This window comes from Lampris incognitus, chromosome 21 (genome assembly GCF_029633865.1).
Source record: "Lampris incognitus isolate fLamInc1 chromosome 21, fLamInc1.hap2, whole genome shotgun sequence".
NCBI lineage: Eukaryota > Metazoa > Chordata > Actinopteri > Lampriformes > Lampridae > Lampris > Lampris incognitus.
The window spans coordinates 11,088,517-11,110,001 of NC_079231.1; the positions used below are offsets into that span (position 1 = coordinate 11,088,517).

At 47.6% G+C, this 21,485-nt stretch overlaps 1 protein-coding gene across 1 annotated transcript; it reads right to left on the minus strand.

The window, feature by feature from the left end:
- Positions 1-364: 364 nt before the first annotated feature.
- Positions 365-16,009, minus strand: LOC130131710 (receptor activity-modifying protein 1-like). Its single transcript, XM_056301495.1, has 4 exons — positions 15,965-16,009; positions 10,306-10,328; positions 7,911-8,036; positions 365-620 (listed from the first exon to the last, which is right to left on the minus strand). The coding sequence occupies exons 1-4, from the start codon at positions 16,007-16,009 to the stop codon at positions 365-367; spliced, it is 450 nt and encodes a 149-aa protein (XP_056157470.1).
- Between the last annotated feature and the right edge of the window lie 5,476 nt (positions 16,010-21,485).

Here is a 21,485-nt window from a genome sequence, read left to right on the forward strand (position 1 = left end):
CACGATGATACTACAAACTCTGATATATTGCAATATTTTGTCAAAACTTCAGAAAAATGTCAAAGAAAACACCTCTATGCATCCAGTCAGAGTAATCAGATTCATAGCGAGTGTGCTAGCAATGCCTGCTGTTGTTGTGGTTCAGCCCTGTTACAATACAGCACCTGCCAACTAGTGGTCAGAGATGAAACTACACAGTGAAGTAGAGATGCTAACACGTCTTTGTGTGTCATCTTAAGAATCGATGCAGTATTTTTAAAAATCAATACAATTTTTTGAAAGGCAGTGCATCAGTAGTAGTGATGATGGTCCCTGGAGACTAGATTGAGAACCACTCCCATAGAGTTGGACCGGATTGGGGCCCTTAAAGAACCCCTTCGCTCTGCTTACTCCTCCACACCACCAGCACCGTCACCAGCAGCGTGACCAACACAGGCACGGCGATGAACGGGCCCAGGATGCTGATCGGCGGGTCGTGGATAAGCCGGCCCGTCAGCGGGCAGTCGTGGAAGTATTCGTGGTGTATTTGCATGAAGAAGCGGTCGACCACGTGATTGGGCCAGAAGCAGTCCATCCTCAACGCCACCTGGTAAGTGCAGTTGGTCAGTCCCTCATACGGCCTGCAAACGGCGACAACACACAGTCAAATCTATTTGTGTTGTCAGTGTTAGCAACCTCACAAGTGTCACCTCAAAGCTCTCAAGGGATTTCTCAGTTTGAAGGGACTAAAACAGCCTGCACCCTGATGGACGAGTCTCAAAGTTAAGATTTTATTTGATGTTTTGGAAGAATGACTCCAACATAATCAGCTCTTTCTAAAAATGTGTGTGTGTGTGTGTGTGTGTGTGTGTGTGTGTGCGTGTGCTTGTGTTTGTGTGTGTGCGTGCAGCTGGCCAATGGAGGGCGCTAGGGCACTGCCCCACCACTCCCCCCATCCTAGACTGTCATTGAAAAAGACTTGATTACTTTGAGTATATTTATGAATTTTAAATGAGCAAGGTAAGTATTGTCCAGCTAGTGAGTAAAATGTGTAATCTGCAGTAACACCTAGTTTAAAGGTGTTGCGTGTTGTGTAACGTTGCTGATAGGTGGCATATTTCCAGAGTCTAAGGCCGTTGCCTCTCGGTAGAAGTTGTACGTGTGCAGTTTGCTCCTCTTCATCACAAGAGGAAGGATCTTTTCGGGGCGCTGGAGAGCTGCACCCAGACAGCAGTTATCTGAACGCTGCTGACGTAAGAAAGCTTTCTTTCTTTCTTTCTTTCTTTCTTTCTTTCTTTCTTTCTTTCTTTCTTTCTTTCTTTCTTTCTTTTAGTTTGTTCGTTTCCGTTCGGCCTTGCTGTGCTCATAACCTTGTGCCACGTCTCAGGGTTTGGTTCTGTCTGATTTCTTTTGCACTTATCGAGGCACTTTTAACTTATTTTACTCTTTCACCATAACGTACAAAGATAATTGCTATAAAGAATTTACACTAATAGAAGTACCTTAACTCCCCCTAATGAAGCACATTTCATTATAACTAATGTTCATCCAGCTCAGCGAATACAAACAAAGATCGTTTCCTTTATCTGAACAGTCAAGTCAGTTTATTAGTAGAGCACATTTACAAACGACCAGCGTTGACCAAAGTGCTTTACAGAGATTAGAATAAGACGATATAAGTAAATCATGTAGTCACAGATACACTGGTGTGATGCCTTAGTACGTTTGATTTTTGGTATAGCGCCCCCTGGAGGAAAATGTACCAGCCACTGCTTTGTGTGTGTGTGTGTGTGTGTGTGTCTTCACAGGTGATGGGTGTGATTTGAGAACAACTGATGGGAGTGGTCTTTGACAGGTCATGTATAAGCTCAAACTGTCTCAGGAAGTCACATGTTTGACTTGTAATGATGCTGCATCACATCATCATGAGCACACATCAAGCTGCCATCGCCCTGAAGGCTAAGATATACATTAAGTTTTGATTAAAATTCAGATATGCATCTTAAGCTGAACCCTTGTCGTGGTAAATGTTTGATGGTGGATATTTCTAAAATACCATGTGTATTTTTTTAAAAGGGTGGTGGGTAAATCCACCGGTGACATTTTAGGTGACATTTTCCCGGACCAAGGCCATTTATATTCTCAACATTTGGAATGAACATCAATCAGCCTACTTTTCAGAAAGTGGACAGACAAAAACTTGTTTTATGAAGCGTCTTTCCTGCCAAACTTGACAAACATGAGTGCTTTACCCCTAACTAACAGGATTTTGTGTAAATTTAATTTACAGAATCTGTGCAATGTCATTTATTCCCAGAAAGGTGAATCAGTTCATCTGGACACAGTGTTTATTGAGAGAAACGTTTCATCATCATCCAAGTGACCTCTTCAGTCTCACCTGACTGCAGGTACCCCCACCCTTATAAACAATACAGTGACTGCAGATACCCCCACCCTTATAAACAATACAGTGACTGCAGGTGTCCCCGCCCTTATAAACAATACAGTAGCATCACGACCAAAACCAGCGATCAGTTTCATATGCAAATATGGGCGTGACCAGTAACTAGCGTTACAGTGGCCATGTGTACTATTCACAGAGGGTTGGGGAACGTTTGCAATCAGAGCATTGTAAGATGGTGACAGATGTACGCTTAGCCCCTCCCCCCGGTTCAGGGATGGTCATTCCCTCTTCACATAGATGGCCTCTTTGACTCCCCGTTCAAACCAGCGTTCCTCCCTATCAAGGATGTGCACATCCTCATCCTTGAAAGAGTGGCTGCTGGTCTGTAGATGGTGTAGACTGTGGAGTCCTGGCCTGACATGTTAGCTCTCCTGTGTTGTGCCATCCTCTTGGCCAGCGTCTGTTTGGTTTGCCCAATGTACAACTCACGGCAATCCTCCTGGCACTTAACAGGGTACACTATATTGCTCTGTTTGTGCTGGGGGACCCGATGCGTGGGGTGGACCAACTTCTGGCACAGTGTGTTTTGGGCTTTGAAAGCAACTGAGACGTGTCGTTTGGAAAATACCCATCTCAGCTTTTCTGACACTCCCGCCACATATGGAATTGCCACTGGTTCATGCTTAGACAGTTGTCCTTCTCCTGTCTTCGATCGGCTGGTGCACTGTTTGGGCATCTTCCTGGCTTTGACAAATGCCCAGTTAGGATAACCACTCTTAACCAGGGCCAGGGCCACTCAGACTTGGAGGTGCTGACTCTCATCCCGGCCATTTATACACTCAGCAGAAAACCACCCCAGGAGGAGGTAAATCTACAGTGCTCCATTCTCTGCAGCCTACGCGTCTTATCCAGACGCTATGTCCCATTCAGTACCCTGTCATGACAGCCGCTCACAGTTTTAAATCAAACTGTCAAGTCTGGCATCATGCACTGCGTCCTCTCTTTGCCCCGCCCTTATGGGGTCAAATATGTCAATCATGTGAGGTAGTGTCCCTCCTGGTATGGGAGAAGGGCATAACCCTGGTGGTATGCGTCTCCATTTCTCTTGCTCTCTTCTACCTAGTGGTTATATTTAGCTGTGTTAAGCCTGCTGGTAATTCTAGACGCTCCTTTGCCTTTTTCCTGGTTGCTGTGAAAGGACGCACTAAATGCACAATAAGACCCCTGGTGGTGTGGGTTAATCTGCAGTCAGAATCAGTTTCATCTGCCAGATATGAATTTGCACACAAGGGGTCTGACTTGGTACATTTCTCCCAGTTACGCAAATACACACACATATATACACACACGTGCGCGCGCACATACACACATATATATATCTATATAGAAATATACATACTGCGCAGTATGGGGTACCGAGGCAGCTGCTACAAGCCATCCGGTCCTTGTATAACCAAAGTGAGAGCTGTGTCCACATTCTTGGCACAAAGTCAAACACGTTTTCGGTGGGTGTCGGACTCCGCCAAGGTTGGCCCTTGTCTCTGATGCTATTTGTGATATTCATGGACAGGATCTCAAGGTGCAGCCAAGGTGAGGAGTGTGTCTGTTTTGAGAACCTCAGAATTGCATCTCTGCTCTTCGCAGATGATGTGGTCTTGTTGGCTTCATCAGAACGCGACCTCCAGCGTGCACTGGGGCGGTCTGCAGCTGAGTGTGAAATGGCCGGGATGAGAGTCAGCACCTCGCAAGTCTGAGGGCATGGTTCTCTAGCGGAAAATGGTGGATTGCTCCCTCCGGGTTGGGGATGAGTTGTTGCCTCAAGTGAAGGAGTTCAAGTATCTCGGGGTGTTGTTCACGAGTGAGGGTAGGATGGAGCGGGAGATTGACAGGTGGATTGGTGCAGCATCAGCAGTAATGCGGGAGTTGTACCGGACCGTTGTGGTGAAGAGGGAGCTGAGCCGGAAAGCAAAGCTCTCAATTTACCAGTCAGTCTTCAGTCTGGAGTGCCCTATTTAGCTTGCTGCCACTGCGACCTGACCCTGGCGAAGCGGCTGAGGATGAGATATTATTATTATTATTATTATAGCCTGGTGAAAATTGTACAACAGTTTATTGGTAACTCGGGGTTGGTGGGGTACTTACCATTCAATTCTATTTTCAATACAATAAAATGGTTTGTTTTATATTTCTCTTTTGAAGGCCTTTTACAAAGTCTCCCTCTCTGTCTCTGCCTCTCTCTCTGGGTTGATGGCTCGCTCTCTGCACGTCTGTCGTTGTCGTGGCGTTGTTGATGTCAGTAGCGGTGAGTTTCGCAGTAAGCCCAGCACTGGATGCTTATTCGTTTCAAGTGTTTCCAAACACAGCGGTATTAACGGATGTCACAGCCTGACTCACATCAGGATACACAACTGGTCCCTGTGGCGACCGCGTCCAAGGGGAGGACACACAAACACACACAACAGTCCCACTGTATGTACACTCATGTATGCATGTCGACACACTCTCATGAGATGGAGTGTGTCCATCACACACACTTATCACACACACACACACATACACACACGTCGCCACTGCCAGTAATGGGGGAGAGTGGGGGAGGATGGGCGTGTGGAGGACGGGGAGCTGGGGGAAATCAGACAGATTTGACAGGCTCCTCCTTTGGGCCTCCCAGCTCCTCTCACCCGTCTGCCCAACTCCTTCAGCCGCTCACCGCTCGGGGACACGGCGGCCTGCTGTCTGTCACGCCTACAAAGGCCACAACCTCCATGTGATGGCGGACCATAATGACCCAGAGGTGTGGGGGCAAAATGCCAATGTGGCTGAGCGATAAACTCATGAGTGACATTTTAAAAAAAAATGCTCTTTTCTGTTTTGCTTCACTGACAGAGTTGACCTCGAGCTAGCGGCGACTTGGCTTCTGGCATTCGGAGCGTGGACGACATGACGGAAATGGAGGCACACCGCTCCAAGGATTTGCTAAAAAAGGAAAGAGGGAGGCGTCTTCACTTCTGGAGCGGTTTCTGTGCCATATTGTCAAGACCGGAGATAGCCACAAAGCAAACAACTGTAAGGCGAGGAAAAAATAAAACTCATCAGAGAGGGGGCCAAATTCAGGGTGACATAATGTGAACCACGTGGTACACGAGGCTTTTTACTGTCACACATTCACTGACCACAGACACGATATAGCCTATATGTGCTGTTGCTGATGTTAAATGTGGTGAATTAAGGATGAACTTGACAGTTTATGCGTCGAAACACGATTCATTCGTTTCTGTGAGTGACCGAATGGGTTGAAATTCAAATTTCAGGAAGAGCAACGTTTTGGTTTTATTTGGATTCCCCCCCCCCCCCCCCACACACACTTTTTTCTCTCCCCAATTGTACCCGTCCAATTACCCCATTCTTTCGAGCCATCCTGGTCACTGCTCCACCCCCTCTGCTGATCCGGGGAGGGCTGCAGACTACCACATGTCTCCTCTGATACATGTGGAGTCACCAGCCACTTCTTTTCACCTGACAGTGAGGAGTTTCACCAGGGGGACATAGCACATGGGAGGATCACGCTATTCCCCCCAGTTCCTCCTCCCTCCCGAACAGGCTCCCCGTCCGACCAGAGGAGGCGCTAGTGCAGCAACCAGGACACATACCCACATCCGGCTTCCCGCCCGCAGACACAGCCAGTTGTGTCTCTAGGGACACCCGACCAAGCCGGAGGTAATGGGGATTAGAACCAGCGATCCCCGTGTTGGTAGGCAACGGAATAGACCGCTATGCTACCCGGACGGCAGGAAGAACAAAGTCAATGTGAACTTTCCCCTTCATGTAGCCCTGTAAAGGTAACTCACTGGTAATTCAAAAGCAAAAGTATTCTCAGATAAGATTCAAAGGACCCTGTTTTAGTTTATCTGTAGTGAAAGAGCGACTAAACCCAACACCACTTAAAGGTGACAAACTATCTTCAGTGGTTAATTTTTGTTCCTATCAGGTTGCTATGGTTACAGGGTATTTCCATTACATGTGCAACTTTCATCGTTGGAAAACTTGCAGCTGAAGTCATGCTGGTCTTCTCTTGGTACCAGGTGATGTAAGCATAACAGGATAAACACAGCTGCAGACAATAACATGAACAATGGGTCCATTTGATTAAAGTGTGCTAACGAAACAGCATTTACAAACCTATTGACTGTTCTGATTGGTACCAGGTGATGTAAGCATAGCAGGATAAACAGCTGCAGACAATAACATGAACGATGGGTCTGTTTGATTAAAGTGTGCTAACAAAACAGCATTTACAAACCTATTGACTGTTCTGATTGGTACCAGGTTATGTAAGCATAGCAGGATAAACACAGCTGCAGACAATAACATGAACAATGGGTCCATTTGATTAAAGTGTGCTAACAAAACAGCATTTACAAACCTATTCACTGTTCTCATTGGTACCAGGTGATGTAAGCATAGCAGGATAAACAGCTGCAGACAATAACATGAACGATGGGTCTGTTTGATTAAAGTGTGCTTGCTAAACAGCATTTACAAACCTGTTGATTGTTCTCAGTGCTGGCTCATTGTCACACCTAAATCAATGATGTTATTATCTGCAGCTGGTATGCTAACATCACTTGGTACCAAGATCAGCCTAGCAGTTACACTGGAGAGGGTTTTCCACCTGTAGATGCTAGCAAGCTCATCAAGTGATGTATAAGTGTAAGGTAATTACACAAATGAATAACCTTACCAGAGCCTCATTATTGAGTTTAGTTCACCAACATTTGATATTTGATTTGGATTTGATTTTTATTGGAGGAACTTAATAATTGTTCTCTGCTATGGTTAATGTGAATATAGTTAACAGGACATACCTGTATTTTTTGCATGGTTGGCCCATTTGCTACATATTATGTATACTTTACGTTACTCTCATCCATTTTTCAAAACATCCCATAGTATTTACATGTTTTAATGCATTTTTTCTTCCTTCTAGGCAGCCATTGATCTCCATTAATGTAAGTACCGTATATGAAAATTAGTTTGCAGATTTGAAACTTGTTAAGATAGATAATCCATCACAGTGATTTAGTCCTTTATTTTTTTTTTCTTTCAAAGTCAAAGTTATGTCATCATTGCAGAGTCAATATAGCTGAAGGCTCTGGAAAACCTGAGGAAGTTTCAAGTCTCTGCAAGTTGAGTTTCATACTGCATTGAAATGAGTGGAAACCAATGGCTGCACGGAAGGAAGAAACCACGCTACGGTAGGTATGTGTTGGAAACTGGTCAGGAGTAATGTAAAGTCTTTGATATTTGTCACACACACACACTTACACAGGCTAATCTTCAGTTTACTATGGGAGGAAATCAGCCCCTGGTCAAAATCCAAACATGCAAATGCCGCACAGATTGACTGGGATTAGTGCTAACCACTTAGCCACACTGCCACGGCCACCCATTATGGTGAGCAGTGTTGTTTTTGGTTGATTGGTTTGTTTGTGTTTGTTTGTTTGGACTCATTGGGAAGTGAACTCACTCCAGGGTGTGAGGCCAACTGCACCACAGAGCTCGATCCAAACCAGCCATGTCCAGTCTGAAGCTGGCCAGGCAGAGCTGGCTGATCATTGACTCGTAGGAACCACTGCTGCAGCCAGACACCAGCGGGAGGATGTGGACTGGAGAGAGAGAGAGGGAGAGAGAATAGGGGGCAATTTAAAAAGAAAACCGGGAAAGGAAAAAAAAAAGGATCTAAAAATAACAAATGAAGAATGGGAAAACAGAATGAGAAGTAGAATTTAAAGGTTTTGAACCCCCGATACACGCTGCAAGGTGATTGGCTGGAATCAACCAAACGAGAACCAATAAGAACGGCAGCTGGTCAATCATCTATCAAAACTGAACATAAAAACTTAATGACCAAAAAAACCCCACCACAGCAGAGGCAATCAATCAATCAATCAATCAATCAATCAATCAATCAATCAATCGGTGTGGGAAGTTTGGTGTGCAGGAATGTTTAAAACCATATAAGACATTTAAAAAGTCATGACATAAAAAAATAGAACGAATACATAGAATCAGGCTCCATTATATGAAAAAGCTGCAGTACCAACTGGGTTTGTTCCTACTCTGTGTAGACGGTGTGTAGGTGTCAGCTACTGTGAATGAGGCGTTGGTGTGTGTGCACAGAACAGGGCCGTGTCTCCGCACTGCTTACTCCTATCAGAACATCTCCTCTGGGGGACTGACATGATCTCTGAGAGGATTATGACTTGCTGCTGGAGTCCCATCCTGAAGAGACGCGTGTAAACAGCCTCTCCAGCCGCCTCCGTTCCCACCCGATTTGGTCCTGAATACAAACCAGTAAATTGTCCATGCAGGAGGGAACAAGGGACTTAAAGCCGGCAGACGGGGGCTTCGTGGAGCCAACAGGTCAATGCTGCGACTGAGAAACAACGCGACGAGGCTTCTGAACCGGCCTGATAACGCCCGACCAACCAACCATTACTGTCTCTCCCTCTCTCTCTCTCTCTCTCCCTCTCTCCCTCTCTCTCTCCCTCTCTCTCTCTCTCTCTCTCTCTCTCTGAGTGGATGTGGGCATGACTGAGCCATTGGAGTGAGTGACTTTCAAACTTTTTGCTGTCTTTATCGTTCCTTGTAAATATTGTAAATAGTGTGTAGTGTAGGGTTTGCTTGTTTGGTGTGTATATAGGGAGATTTTAGGGGGTTTGTGTGTGTGTGTGTGTGTGTGTGTGTGTGTGTGTGTGTGTGTGTTTGTTGTCATGATAGACACCGGTATGGATCTGTCCAAACTGACCAGGAAGCAGGGCATTAAGATCGTTGTTCAGTGGAGCACTGCTCTCTGGCCGTGGGGCAGGTTGTGGGTCTCAGCAGCATCAAGTCCGCTGCTCGGATGAACAATGCGGTGGTCATATTTGTAGACAGTGTTGAAAAGGCGAACACGGTGGTGGAGAACGGGATCGTGGTGAACGATACGTTCACATCTGTTGTGCCTCTCACCACACCTGCGAAAAAAAGTGACTTTGTTCCCCTGTTCGTTAGAGATGACATGTTGGCACGGGAGTTATCTTGACGCAGGAAACTTCTCGGTGGTGCAGTGGTTAGCACGGTCGCCTCACAGCAAGAAGGTCCTGGGTTCGAGCCCCGGGGTAGTTCAAACTTGAGGGTCGTCCTCTGTGTGGAGTTTGCATGTTCTCCCCGTGTCTGCGTGGGTTTCCTCCCACAGTCCAAAGACATGTAGGTCAGGTCCATACTAAATTGTTCCTAGGTGTGTGTGTGTGTGTGTGTGTGTGTGTGTGTGTGTGTGTGTGTGTGTGTGTGTGTGTGTGTGTGTGTGTGTGTGTGTGTGTGTGTGTGGTCGGTCCCTGTGATGGCCTGGCGGTCTGTCCAGGGTGTCTCCCCGCCTGCCGCCCAGTGACTGCTGGGATAGGCTCCAGCATCCCCGCGACCCTGAGAGCAGGATAAGCGGTTTGGACGATGGGTGGATGGAAAAATAGTCTCCCAAAAAAGGAAAGTCTTCTCAGGTTGTAAGTCTCCTCGTTTAAAACATGTAATGTCACACACAAGACAACTACACATGATCCTGAACAACAGGAGAGAGGAGCTGAACTTAACCTTCAAACTGAGAGTGGATGACTTTAATTATATAATTTTTGTAACATCTGACAACATGAGATGTTTTAATTGTGGTGGAGAGGGACATCTCATCACCAGATGAGTCCAGAGAAAAACCACATCGGGACAGCATGGTTCTAGCAAGGCACCTGCTGGAAGAGGGGAAACTGAGCAACAGAACCAGAGTAAGACATGGACAATGAGACAAGACGGCCAGGAAAGTGTGGAGGAGAAAGGCGAAGTACAGCTAGACAGTCAGGTGGGTGAGGGAGGACAGGAGGAGCACGGTGAGGGACAGGAGGCTGCAAATCAAAGGGAACTGTAAGTGAAAGAGCTGCAGAGGATGTAGTGTTGGGAGGAAGTGAAGATGACATGAAAGATGATGATGACGAGGCCTTAAGAGCGATGGCTGTGAAAAGGAAAACTAAAGGCAACTGGAAATTCACAGGAGAAGAAAGGGATAGTGAGTAAGACCAGAGGAAAGAGCAGGAAAACACACAGACAGTGTTTGGACCCAGTATGGAGGAGGACTCTGCTGCTGACGGGGAGCGAATCCTCTGACGGCGATGTGGCTGCTAGCCGTCAAACCAAAAGAGCTTACAGTGTTGGTACAATCAAACTGTTCTTACAGGAAACAAAGGGAGTGAAGGGAGTGAACATGGAGGATCACTTCTCTGACAGAGCTGCTCACTGACTCTGCAAGGCTGCGGAGGAGCAGTAGAGGAGGTTTCCCTGAACAGGAGGTGTACAGACTGGAGAGAATTGTTCAGAGAATCAGACCAGAGCTGAATAATGAAGAGGACGAATAAGATCTTACATTCTGAATGTGGGTCAGCGTTGTTATGTTTGCTTTTAATCTCGCTTGCAATGAGTCACTACGCTGAACATAAACGGGGAAAGGGATGCCGCGAAAAGGTCTCTGCTGTACGAGCGGATGAGACTTGTGATGTGATATTTGTGCAGGAGACTCGAACATTCTTCAAAAAAAAAAACATTCTTCAGTGCTTTAAAAAGGTTAGAGTCTGTTGCATCTATAAAAACAATGAAAAACAGTCTCTACTCCTCCACGAGACAGACATTCACTTGAAACTGTGGGGTTGATCACAGAAATATTCACTATTCACTGCAATGGCGCCATGTAGAGTCCTCCACTGTGAATCACCAGTCCTTTTCTTTCGAGGTGGTTTATATAAACCCCCCATACTGGTTTCACACCACTGCCCATATCTAGTTCTTGTCTCCACACTGTGTCAACTCTCCCACCCACTTTACATTTGTTCAGTGCTTTCACACAACAATTATACAGTTTTTCCTTTAACTGTGTACAAGTCCACATTTTTTTACTACTCTATTAATTCAGTAGTAAAAAAATAATTTAAAAAAACGCCTTGGGACCCCCCAGGAGGAACTGGAGGGCAACGCTGGGGAGAAGGGCGTCTGGAGTGCCCTACTTAGCTTGCTGCCACCGCGACCCGACCGTGGAGAAGCGACTGATGATGAGAGATGATGAGACTTCATTAATCCCCGTGGGGAAACTCTTCTCTGCATTTACCCCATCCTAGCTGTGTAGCTAGGAGCAGTGGGCAGCCGCCATGCAGCGCCCGCGGACCAACTCCAGTTCATCTTGTCGTGCCTCGGTCAGGGGCACAGACGGGAGTATTAACCCCAGCATCCAACATCAGTGCCTGTCCTCACAGACACACTCCAAAATCTTATGGAAAGGCGCAGTGGTTAGTGCGGCCACCTCACAGCAAGAAGGTCCTGGGTTCGAGCGCCGGGGTAGTCCAACCTTGGGGGTCATCCCGGGTCGTCCTGTGTGGAGTTTGCGTGTTCTCCCCGTGTCCGCATGGGTTTCCTCCGGGGGCTCTGGTTTCCTCCCACAGTCCAAAGACGTGTCGGTCAGGTGAATCAGCCGTACTAAATTGTCCCTAGGTATGAATGTGTGTGTCTGTGTGTATGTCGGCCCTGTGTGATAGCCTGGCGGCCTGTCCAGGATGTCTCCCTGCCTGCCGCCCAATGACTGCTGGGATAGGCTGCAGCATCCCCCGCGACCCTGAGAGCAGGATAAGCGGTTCGGAAAATGGATGGATTTATAATGAGATGTCATCAAAGCTCCTTTAGGTGTAATGGCCAGTTGTCCCAATACTTTTGTCCATATGGTGTATGTCTCTTTCTGCATCCAGCCTATTGAATATGTGTAAATGGGCCATAAAACGTCTTGACGTTCCTCCATGTCAGCCTGACGGGAGTCCTGTAGGCTCAGATTACTTAATCTCCTTCCAACTCTGGAGGATGAAGATGATGAATACAGCGTGATCCAGTTTGCAGAGTCCTGTTGAATCAGCTGGTTTGGGGCTCAGCAGGGAGAGCCGATTTTCACATTCTCCATCCTGGGAGGAGGAGGAGGAGGTGCAGCTTCACGTTTACTGATTTACAAAAAAATATATTGTAATGAGGGAGAACCGCAAGGAAGACATTTTCACATTTTAGCATCATTTTCTATTTTTCCATATTGTCTCGTGATAGTTTTTACGTTTTTTCTTAAATTTCCATTCATCTGAGGAAGGTCAGCGGAGGTCACCATCATTCACCTGACACCAAACACACATCCAATCACTATCTGTATCACCTCTACCACCCTAAGGTGTGTGTGTGTGTGTGTGTGTGTGTGTGTGTGTGTGTGTGTGTGTGTGTGTGTGTGTGTGTGTGTGTGTGTGTGTGTGAGAGAGAGAGAGAGAGACACACACACACATTCCCATTCAGATTCCCACCTGTGGTCAGTCTAGAGTCTGTCTGTGGTCCATAAGGACTCGTCCTATATACCCACATGGTCTTCTTACCATCTGCAGCTATACGGGGCATGGGGCTGAATGCTTTGCTCAAGGTGACCTTGACCATAGCTGGTTATGGTGGGTAAAGTATTGATTTTTACATCAGCAGGTTTACGGCCACAAACCATACAAACCTGTTATGTTCATAAAGCATTACAAGAGATCAGTTAGGATTGTGTTTCATTTTGCATAAAGTTTCAACTGTATCCGTCCGCTTCTTTTATTCAGTGGTGTAAAGTAACAAAGTAAAAATACTTCGTTACTCTACTTAAATCATGTTGGCGCACTTAAGTCGTCAAACGTGTACTTGAAGTGTTTACTTTTTTAGCAACAAAGTGACGTGCATTTGTTTTACTGTTTTACTTGTATCCAGATTTTTTCCCCTTCCTTTTCCCTCATTACTTAATGAACAATTACAAGAAAGAAGGGCATCCGGGTGCCGTGGCGTTAACATGGTTTTGTTTCTAAAGGAATGGACCAGGACTTGTTCCAGTCAGAACATTTAAGTCTGTCTGCTAGTCTGAATAAGACGTCCTTCACCACACTATGGAAGAAAGTTTAGGATGCTCTGAAAGCACAGGAGACACGAGTAAACATGAACTCCAAAGTGGCAAACTGAATAGCTAACGTGGGTTGGAAGAAAGGTACAGAAACGTGTCGTCTTGCACACTACAAAGGACATAACAGGTGACCATCTGACACAAAGAGGACGTCTGGAGTCAACCGACGTCCTTTTTGGAGGCCCACTTGTGCATATCCACAGTCAACGCGGTGTAAAGCGTCGTTTTTATGTGTCGCATTTGAACCTGCATCTAGTGCTGCGTTCCAGACAACTCGGAAGTCGAGTTTTCCCAACTTGCTACCAGAAAAAGTACAATACAACGGAACGCCACTCAAGACCGGAAATCCTGCTTGTAAACTTTGGGCAAATCCATCTACCCCGATTTAGCGGAGAAGCAGCTGTCTGACGTCACACAACAATGGCCGCGCTTATGGAGGCGAACAGTGTAAACGGTAAACCATCAACTAAAAGGCAACGTAAAGTATATTTGCCTGCATTTAATTAAAATCATACACACCGTCATATAGTAAAACCTGTTATGCATGTAAATTGATGTCAAAATATGTCGCCAATGTTATTTGGTAGCTGATTACGGTAAACATTCTGTTGCGTTTGTGGACACTACATTCCATCGCCACTGGGTGGCACTGTGACACGATTGATGGCGGAGAGGGACTGCTGTAAGGGGACAGAAGAAGAACCAGTAGCGCGAGGACAGGAAGTTGGATGAAAGCTGCTCGGCGTTGCTATCCGTTCATCCGTTATCCAAACCACGTATCCCGCCCCCAGGGTCGCGAGGATACTGGAGCCTACAGTCGGTTCGTCTCGTGATTCACTCAGCAACATAACAGTGTGTGAAAGTGATCTTCTCTGCCCAAAGTTGAACTCCAGAGTGATCTTCTCTGCACAAAGTTGAACTCCAAAGTGATCTTCTCTGCACAAAGTTGAACTCCAAAGTGATCTTCTCTGCACAAAGTTGAACTCCAGAGTGATCTTCTCTGCACAAAGTTGAACTCCAAAGTGATCTTCTCTGCACAAAGTTGAACTCCAGAGTGATCTTCTATGCACAAAGTTGAACTCCAGAGTGATCTTCTCTCCACAAAGTTGAACTCCAGAGTGATCTTCTCTCCACAAAGTTGAACTCCAGAGTGATCTTCTCTGCACAAAGTTGAACTCCAAAGTGATCTTCTCTCCACAAAGTTGAACTCCAGAGTGATCTTCTATGCACAAAGTTGAACTCCAGAGTGATCTTCTCTCCACAAAGTTGAACTCCAGAGTGATCTTCTCTCCACAAAGTTGAACTCCAGAGTGATCTTCTCTCCACAAAGTTGAACTCCAGAGTGATCTTCTCTCCACAAAGTTGAACTCCAGAGTGATCTTCTCTGCACAAAGTTGAACTCCAATTATCTTCTCTGCACAAAGTTGAACTCCAGAGGGATCTTCTCTGCACAGCAGTTACTCGGGAAAAAACGTTAAAAATACCACACAAAAAAGAAGTAAACATTAGGAAATATACAACATTTACTGACTTGCAGATTATCTACCAATGTAGCTAGACGGGAGCACAGTTAACGAGTAAACGGATATGTCTGTCATTGGGTCAGTGAAGAATGGTCAGTTGTCTGTACAGCAGTTTGTCACGGTCAGCCATGTTTTTGTTGACGTCTGGCGTCGTGCCCCTGGAGGTGCACGCTTGGATGTCGGACATCGGAAACTTTATATGGGGAATTCCGACCTGCGACTTTGAATGGAACGCAGCATAAGAACACAGGCTTGAAATAGCGAGACGTCAAACCGGCAAGCTAGCTTAGCCTAGCTAGCTTAGCTATCGAGGTTAGCTTGGCGGGTTTCCTGGCTAGCATTGGTGCGGTGAGATAAGCCAGACTTTATAACGTTTGGTAGTGTTAAAGTTAACTACTGTAGCGGACTGTATGGGCGTAATCCACCAGGATGGGTTGATGTTCTGTGCGAGGTGGACACTGGCCCTTTAAGAACGCGTTTCCGGGGTGACAGAGTGGAGAGCAACGCCATGTTGCTTTCGTGAGTTTGGACGGAAGAACAAATGACAGACGCGCTCGTGTAGTCAGCGGAACATTGTCCGTGTCTACTTCCTGCAGTTCCACGTTGCCAGATTAACTACCGATTCCTGCACTGAGGCACAAGACGGGACCAAAGAAGGCAAGTGCATTTACAAACGAGGAAGCTGAAGACATAAAGAAACCTCTAAACCTTATGTCGGAAGAGATTGCAAAAATATCTGAACAACAGAAACTTGGTAATGGACTTGGCAGGAGAAATAAAGGAAGCGAGAAGACAAAATGACAAGGATAAAACCCATACAGGAGGGGGCCGTGTGGCAGACCTGGAACAACAAGACTCCGTTGAGGCAATACATTATACATGTGGACGGACACAAACGCACGCATGCGCACTAACGCACGCACACACGGGGTTGTGTATTTTTAGTTACAGACCCTTCTGTTCGGTCGTGTCTGTGCTCTGATGACTTTCTCAGAAGAAAACACAGTTTGTAGTTTTATAGTGGAGAGACTCACCTGTCACGAGCACAAGTCCCACTTGCATCAGCGTCATGCGCTCCAAACCCATCTCTCTCTCTCTCTCTCTCTCTCTCTTTTTATTATTTTCGATCCTGTTAAGTCCTTGGAGACGAACTTCACTTCGTTCACCCCCGAAACCACTTGAACTCCGAACCGGACTATGTGCGGGACAACAGCAGGCGGTCACGCCGAGCGCGCGCCAGACCCCCGGTCCGCTTCTGTAACCCCCAACACCGTCCGTCACCTGATCCTGCTGGAGGCGCACCCACCCCGCGCCCCTCCGCTGCACGGGACCTGTCTTTCAGTTCGTCCATCCATTTGACTGTCGTGGGACACGCACGCACGCTTATTCACACACACACACGCACACTTATTCACACACACACACACACGCACGCACACTTATTCACACGCACATTTATTCACACACACACACACACACACACACACACTTATTCACACACGCACACTTATACACACACACACACACTTATTCACACACGCACACTTATTCACACACGCACACACACACACACACACACACACTACCGAAGCCAGAGTAAATAGTGGACACCATGGGGACAGGAAGAGAGGAATGACAGTCTGGACTTGAGTCCGTTCTTTAAGGGAACAAACCAACCCAGCTAAATTACTGATATAACCAACAAAACCAAACCGTAATTGGTGCGGCAGCGGCGATGATACGTCCGCTGTTGGTGGAGTCCCTCCACCGCGGCTGCACGCCTGAGCCGCAACGTGACGCAAACCGAGAGAACAGCATGAATACGAGTTCAACACAGCGTTGTGTAAGCTCACAAAAGGTACACACAAACGGGCCAAATGCAGGAATTTGACAGATTTATTAAAATCCCCCGTCTTTGAGTCAGCAACGCAACAAGGTTTCCCTGCAACTTTGATGCCGTGAATTAAACAGACGTTTACACCCCGCATGCAGTTACACTGTCGACCACTAGAGGGCAGAATCGCTTTAAACGGAGGCCATACGCGCGCGCGCACGTGTGTGTGTGTAAAATTAGGTCTCCCCGCCTGCTGCCCATTAATGGTTTTTAACACACACACATATATATATATATATATATATAAACCATTTCAGAAAAAACAGGTCTGTGTTGTGTAAATCTTTAACATGAGTCTCAGCTATAGATTAATGTATATGTTTATTTGTGCTTTGATTAATATTCAGTATGTCCCATTACGCCATTAACCCTACGGGGATGGAAAGAGGAGATGGTCGTTATACAAAGGGTTGGTATTTGCCCATTCGTGTAACAGGGGGCAAGCCGTCCACGTACCTCCCCTCTCCCATCAGCCCCTGGTTGAAACAGAGATCAGAGACGGAGGCCCGGCTGCAGGCAGGACCGCCTGCACAGCATGGGAGCAGTCTGCGAGCAGGGGATGGTGTACTGGACCACTATCAAAATCCTTAAATGGAGAAATGTGTTCGACTGTTTTTGTTATCTTGCTTCAAAAGTGGACCCTATGCTCAGCACTCTGTTCCCCCAGTCTAGCCTATAACTCATTCATTATGACCCACAGTATATACCCAAGTCCAATAGCCAGAAGGCTCTACTCACCGTATCCATCCATCTTATCCAAGCCGTCATAATGGGAATACGGAATAACCTAAAATAATTAAAAATCCCAAAGTCATTGGCGCAGGCGGGAGACCTAATTTTAATGACGATAATAATAATAATAATAATAATAATAATAATACCCAGTATCGTAAACATGTGAGCAGTTTACTGTACGGACCACCAGAGGGCAGCAAAGGACATGAAATGAAGCCTGTCATTTTCTCCTGGGGACTCCATGATGAGTTCGGGTTTTGTAAATCCTTGTTGGTTTTTCAAATGCTTGGTAATAGACCCCGTCACGTTACACGAATTATATATTTATTTTTTATTTATTTTTTTATCTTTCTCATGGAGCCCGTCTGGGTTTCATGTCCGCGCAGACACCATGCCGAATGGAGAGGACGTGGCTTGTAAAAGCGAGTGGCCCTGAAAACCTCCTGCAGGAGGTTACGATTCAGAACAGCATCATGAAAGTTGATAGGCTTTGTCTTCTACACAGACACCGACTCTGGCTGCAAAGACCAACCAGAGAACCCCCCCCCCTCCCCCGTTACAGGAATTCAAATACTCTTTAACGTCCGCGTCTGTTTTCCTAAAGATCACCCCAGCAGGATAAACCGTCCCGTGCACATCACGCAGACAAATGCAGCATCACGCATTCAACCATTTCTTCCTTTTCCGCAGAGGAAGACGCTCGTCTGCGTTACGGAGCCTCGCAGCAGCAAACAAGCGTGCCAGACCGAACCAGAGCGCGCTGGTGACAGGTGTACTGGCAGCGGGTGTGAAGCCTAATGAGCCAATCAGGATCAATGTGAAATGATGTGGGCGGGGTTTCACCAAAACGCACTCTCAACCTTTTGGGCGACCAATCCAGGAGTTTGGAGGAGGTGACAGCCGCAACCAGGAGGTGTGTCCAGACACCCCCCACCCACCCCCACCCCTCATCCCCCCCCTCCAACACACACACACACACACACACACACACACACACACACATATACACACACACACACCGACCGGCGCTATGACACTGTGAGGAGTAATGGGCAAGAAGAGGAGTAAGCGCTTGGAGCCGGTCTACACACTGAACTGGTAACCAGTAAACAAACCAGCAAAACCGCCGGTGCGTAAAAGTGAGTCTGTGGAGGAAGCGGCGGACGGACTTACGGCGGCGAGGACGCGGAGCTGCTCGGGTTTCGTTTATCACCTAGCAAGACCCGCCGTTCCGACTTGTAATCTGTCCGAAAACGGGATGTGTTGAGTGGACATGTGAGTTTACTGGAGTTACAGTCGTCAGCCCTTTCTTCCTCCTCCAGCCCATCATGAAGTTCCCCGGCGGTCTGCGGTGCCTCCTCGTCACTCTGGCGGTGATCCGCTCGAGCGCCACGCAGTCAGGTGAGTGTTTTGGCCGCCAGGTGTGATTGGCGGCTCGTCACTCGCACGTGTGCGGGTTCGCTGTGTTGGTCCGAGCTGGTTCGTGTTGCCGGGCGGAGGCGAAGGCGGCGGGGAGCGACGCGACGGAGCGCTCCACTCCGGCGGCGCTGCGTAAAAACGCGCCGCGAACTCCCCATTCGCACCCGCTCTCCTCCAACTTCCGAACGAGAGGCTTTCTTTTGCTTTTGCGTGACAGGCCAGTCTCTCTCAGCTCGTCGCCGCTGTGGAGTCGTGCCCAGTGTCTTTATTCCGTGCTGATCGCAGAGTGGAGCATCTTAAATGAGGCCGGCACGCCGTCCTTGTCATGTTGGTTCTCCGAGGGGGAGCTGGTGTCTGTCTGGTTTTATCACTCTGACGCGTAATCGGGGCTGAACTTGGTTGCATCATGATAAAGTGCGGCAGGTAAAGACTTGACAGGTCGTGGCTCCGTTTAGTGACGCGGGACATTCATATGTGGAGGTCTTGTAAACCCAGCCAGACTAGACTCTGTCGTCTGTCACCTCTGTGGTGACCTGTGCAGGGCTGCACTGCCCATTCACCCCGCTGATGGTGACTGGACACCCTGAAGTTGAGGGCTTGTGTGTTACTGGTGATGACTGGACACCCTGAAGTTGAGGGCTTGTGTGTTACTGGTGATGACTGGAGACCCTGAAGTTGAGGGCTTGTGTGTTACTGATGATGACTGGACACCCTGAAGTTGAGGGCTTGTGTGTTACTGATGATGACTGGACACCCTGAAGTTGAGGGCTTGTGTGTTACTGATGATGACGGGAGACCCTGAAGTTGAGGGCTTGTGTGTTACTGATGATGACTGGACACCCTGAAGTTGAGGGCTTGTGTGTTACTGATGATGACTGGACACCCTGAAGTTGAGGGCTTGTGTGTTACTGATGATGACTGGAGACCCTGAAGTTGAGGGCTTGTGTGTTGCTGATGGTGACTGGAGACCCTGAAGTTGAGGGCTTGTGTGTTACTGATGATGACTGGACACCCTGAAGTTGAGGGCTTGTGTGTTACTGATGATGACTGGAGACCCTGAAGTTGAGGGCTTGTGTGTTGCTGAAGTTTTCCATCAGCTTTTTGTTCACCGACCTGCGGATCGATAACAAGAGTTTAATGTTCCCTCCTTGCTTTGCAAACAGCAGGAAGCTTGTTCATTGGTGCTATTTATCTTGCAGGGGGGGGGGAGTCTCCTTAAACAGTTTTTGGGCTTTTTTATGGCCGTGAATTTAACGCGCGCGCGCACGCCCACAAACACACAGCGCTTATCTGCTGTGAGTTAATGTCACACACAACACAGCGCTGAAGAGGGACGACACAACATCTGCAGTTTGCACAGTTTTGTGTTGTGTTGCTGCACGATGCCAGAAGCATCACTACTAGAGAGCGAGAGAGAGAGCGAGAGAGAGCGAGAGAGAGAGCGAGAGAGAGAGCGAGAGAGAGAGCGAGAGGGGGGGGGGGGGAGGAATGGGGTGATTGACAGCTGAGGTGGTAGGTGGATGTGCTGAGGGAGACCTGGATGCAGGACTTCCCCTCCCTCAGGACGCATTCATTGTCAGTTCGGTTTAAGGGTGGGTGGAGAGATGGCTGGTTGGAGGATCGGTTAGATGGATGGAAGGAAGGAAGGACGGACAGACAGACAGACAGACAGACAGACAGACAGACAGACAGACAGACAGACGGCGGATTGAGGCTGGGCTTTGTTGTGTCCTTTGGAAGAAAAGTCGCAGAATACCGGGAAGATTGACGGATAATCGGTTGGATGGATGGATGGATGGATGGCTGGCTGGTTGGATGGGTGAATGGATGGGTGGATAGAGCGAATGAATGGGGAGGGGGAGTTGGACCCTCATGGGCTTATTTATTCACTATGCATCGACTCCATCCTACAGATATGCTTGTGATGCAAATTCTCCACAAGACTCTCAGCTGCGCCACTTGGGAAGTTCTGCGTGTGCGTGTGTGTGTGTGTGCGTGTGTGTGTGTGTGTGAATACAGAGTAGATGTGGGCTATTCTCTCTCTCTCTCTCTCTCTCTCTCTCTCTCTCTCTCTCTCTCTCTCTCTCTCTCTCTCTCTCTCTCTCTCTCTCTCTCTCGATTGTGTTTGTGTGCTCGTACTGAGAACTTTGGCTGAACAGGGAAGATGTTCAGCAGGCATGGAGATGCTGAAGCTTTTTATTTTAAGTGCGTCGTCTGCTCTCTGGGAGAAACTTCTGCAAGACTGTAATGCGCGCGCACTTGCAGCAAGACTGTAATGCGTGCGCACTTGCAACAAGCGGTGCGCGCGCACTTGCAGCAAGACTGTAATGCGTGCGCACTTGCAGCAAGACTGTAATGCGTGCGCACTTGCAACAAGCGGTGCGCGCGCACTTGCAGCAAGACTGTAATGCGTGCGCACTTGCAGCAAGACTGTAATGCGTGCGCACTTGCAACAAGCGGTGCGCGCGCACTTGCAACAAGACTGTAATGCGCGCGCAAGAGTGTGTTTGGGTG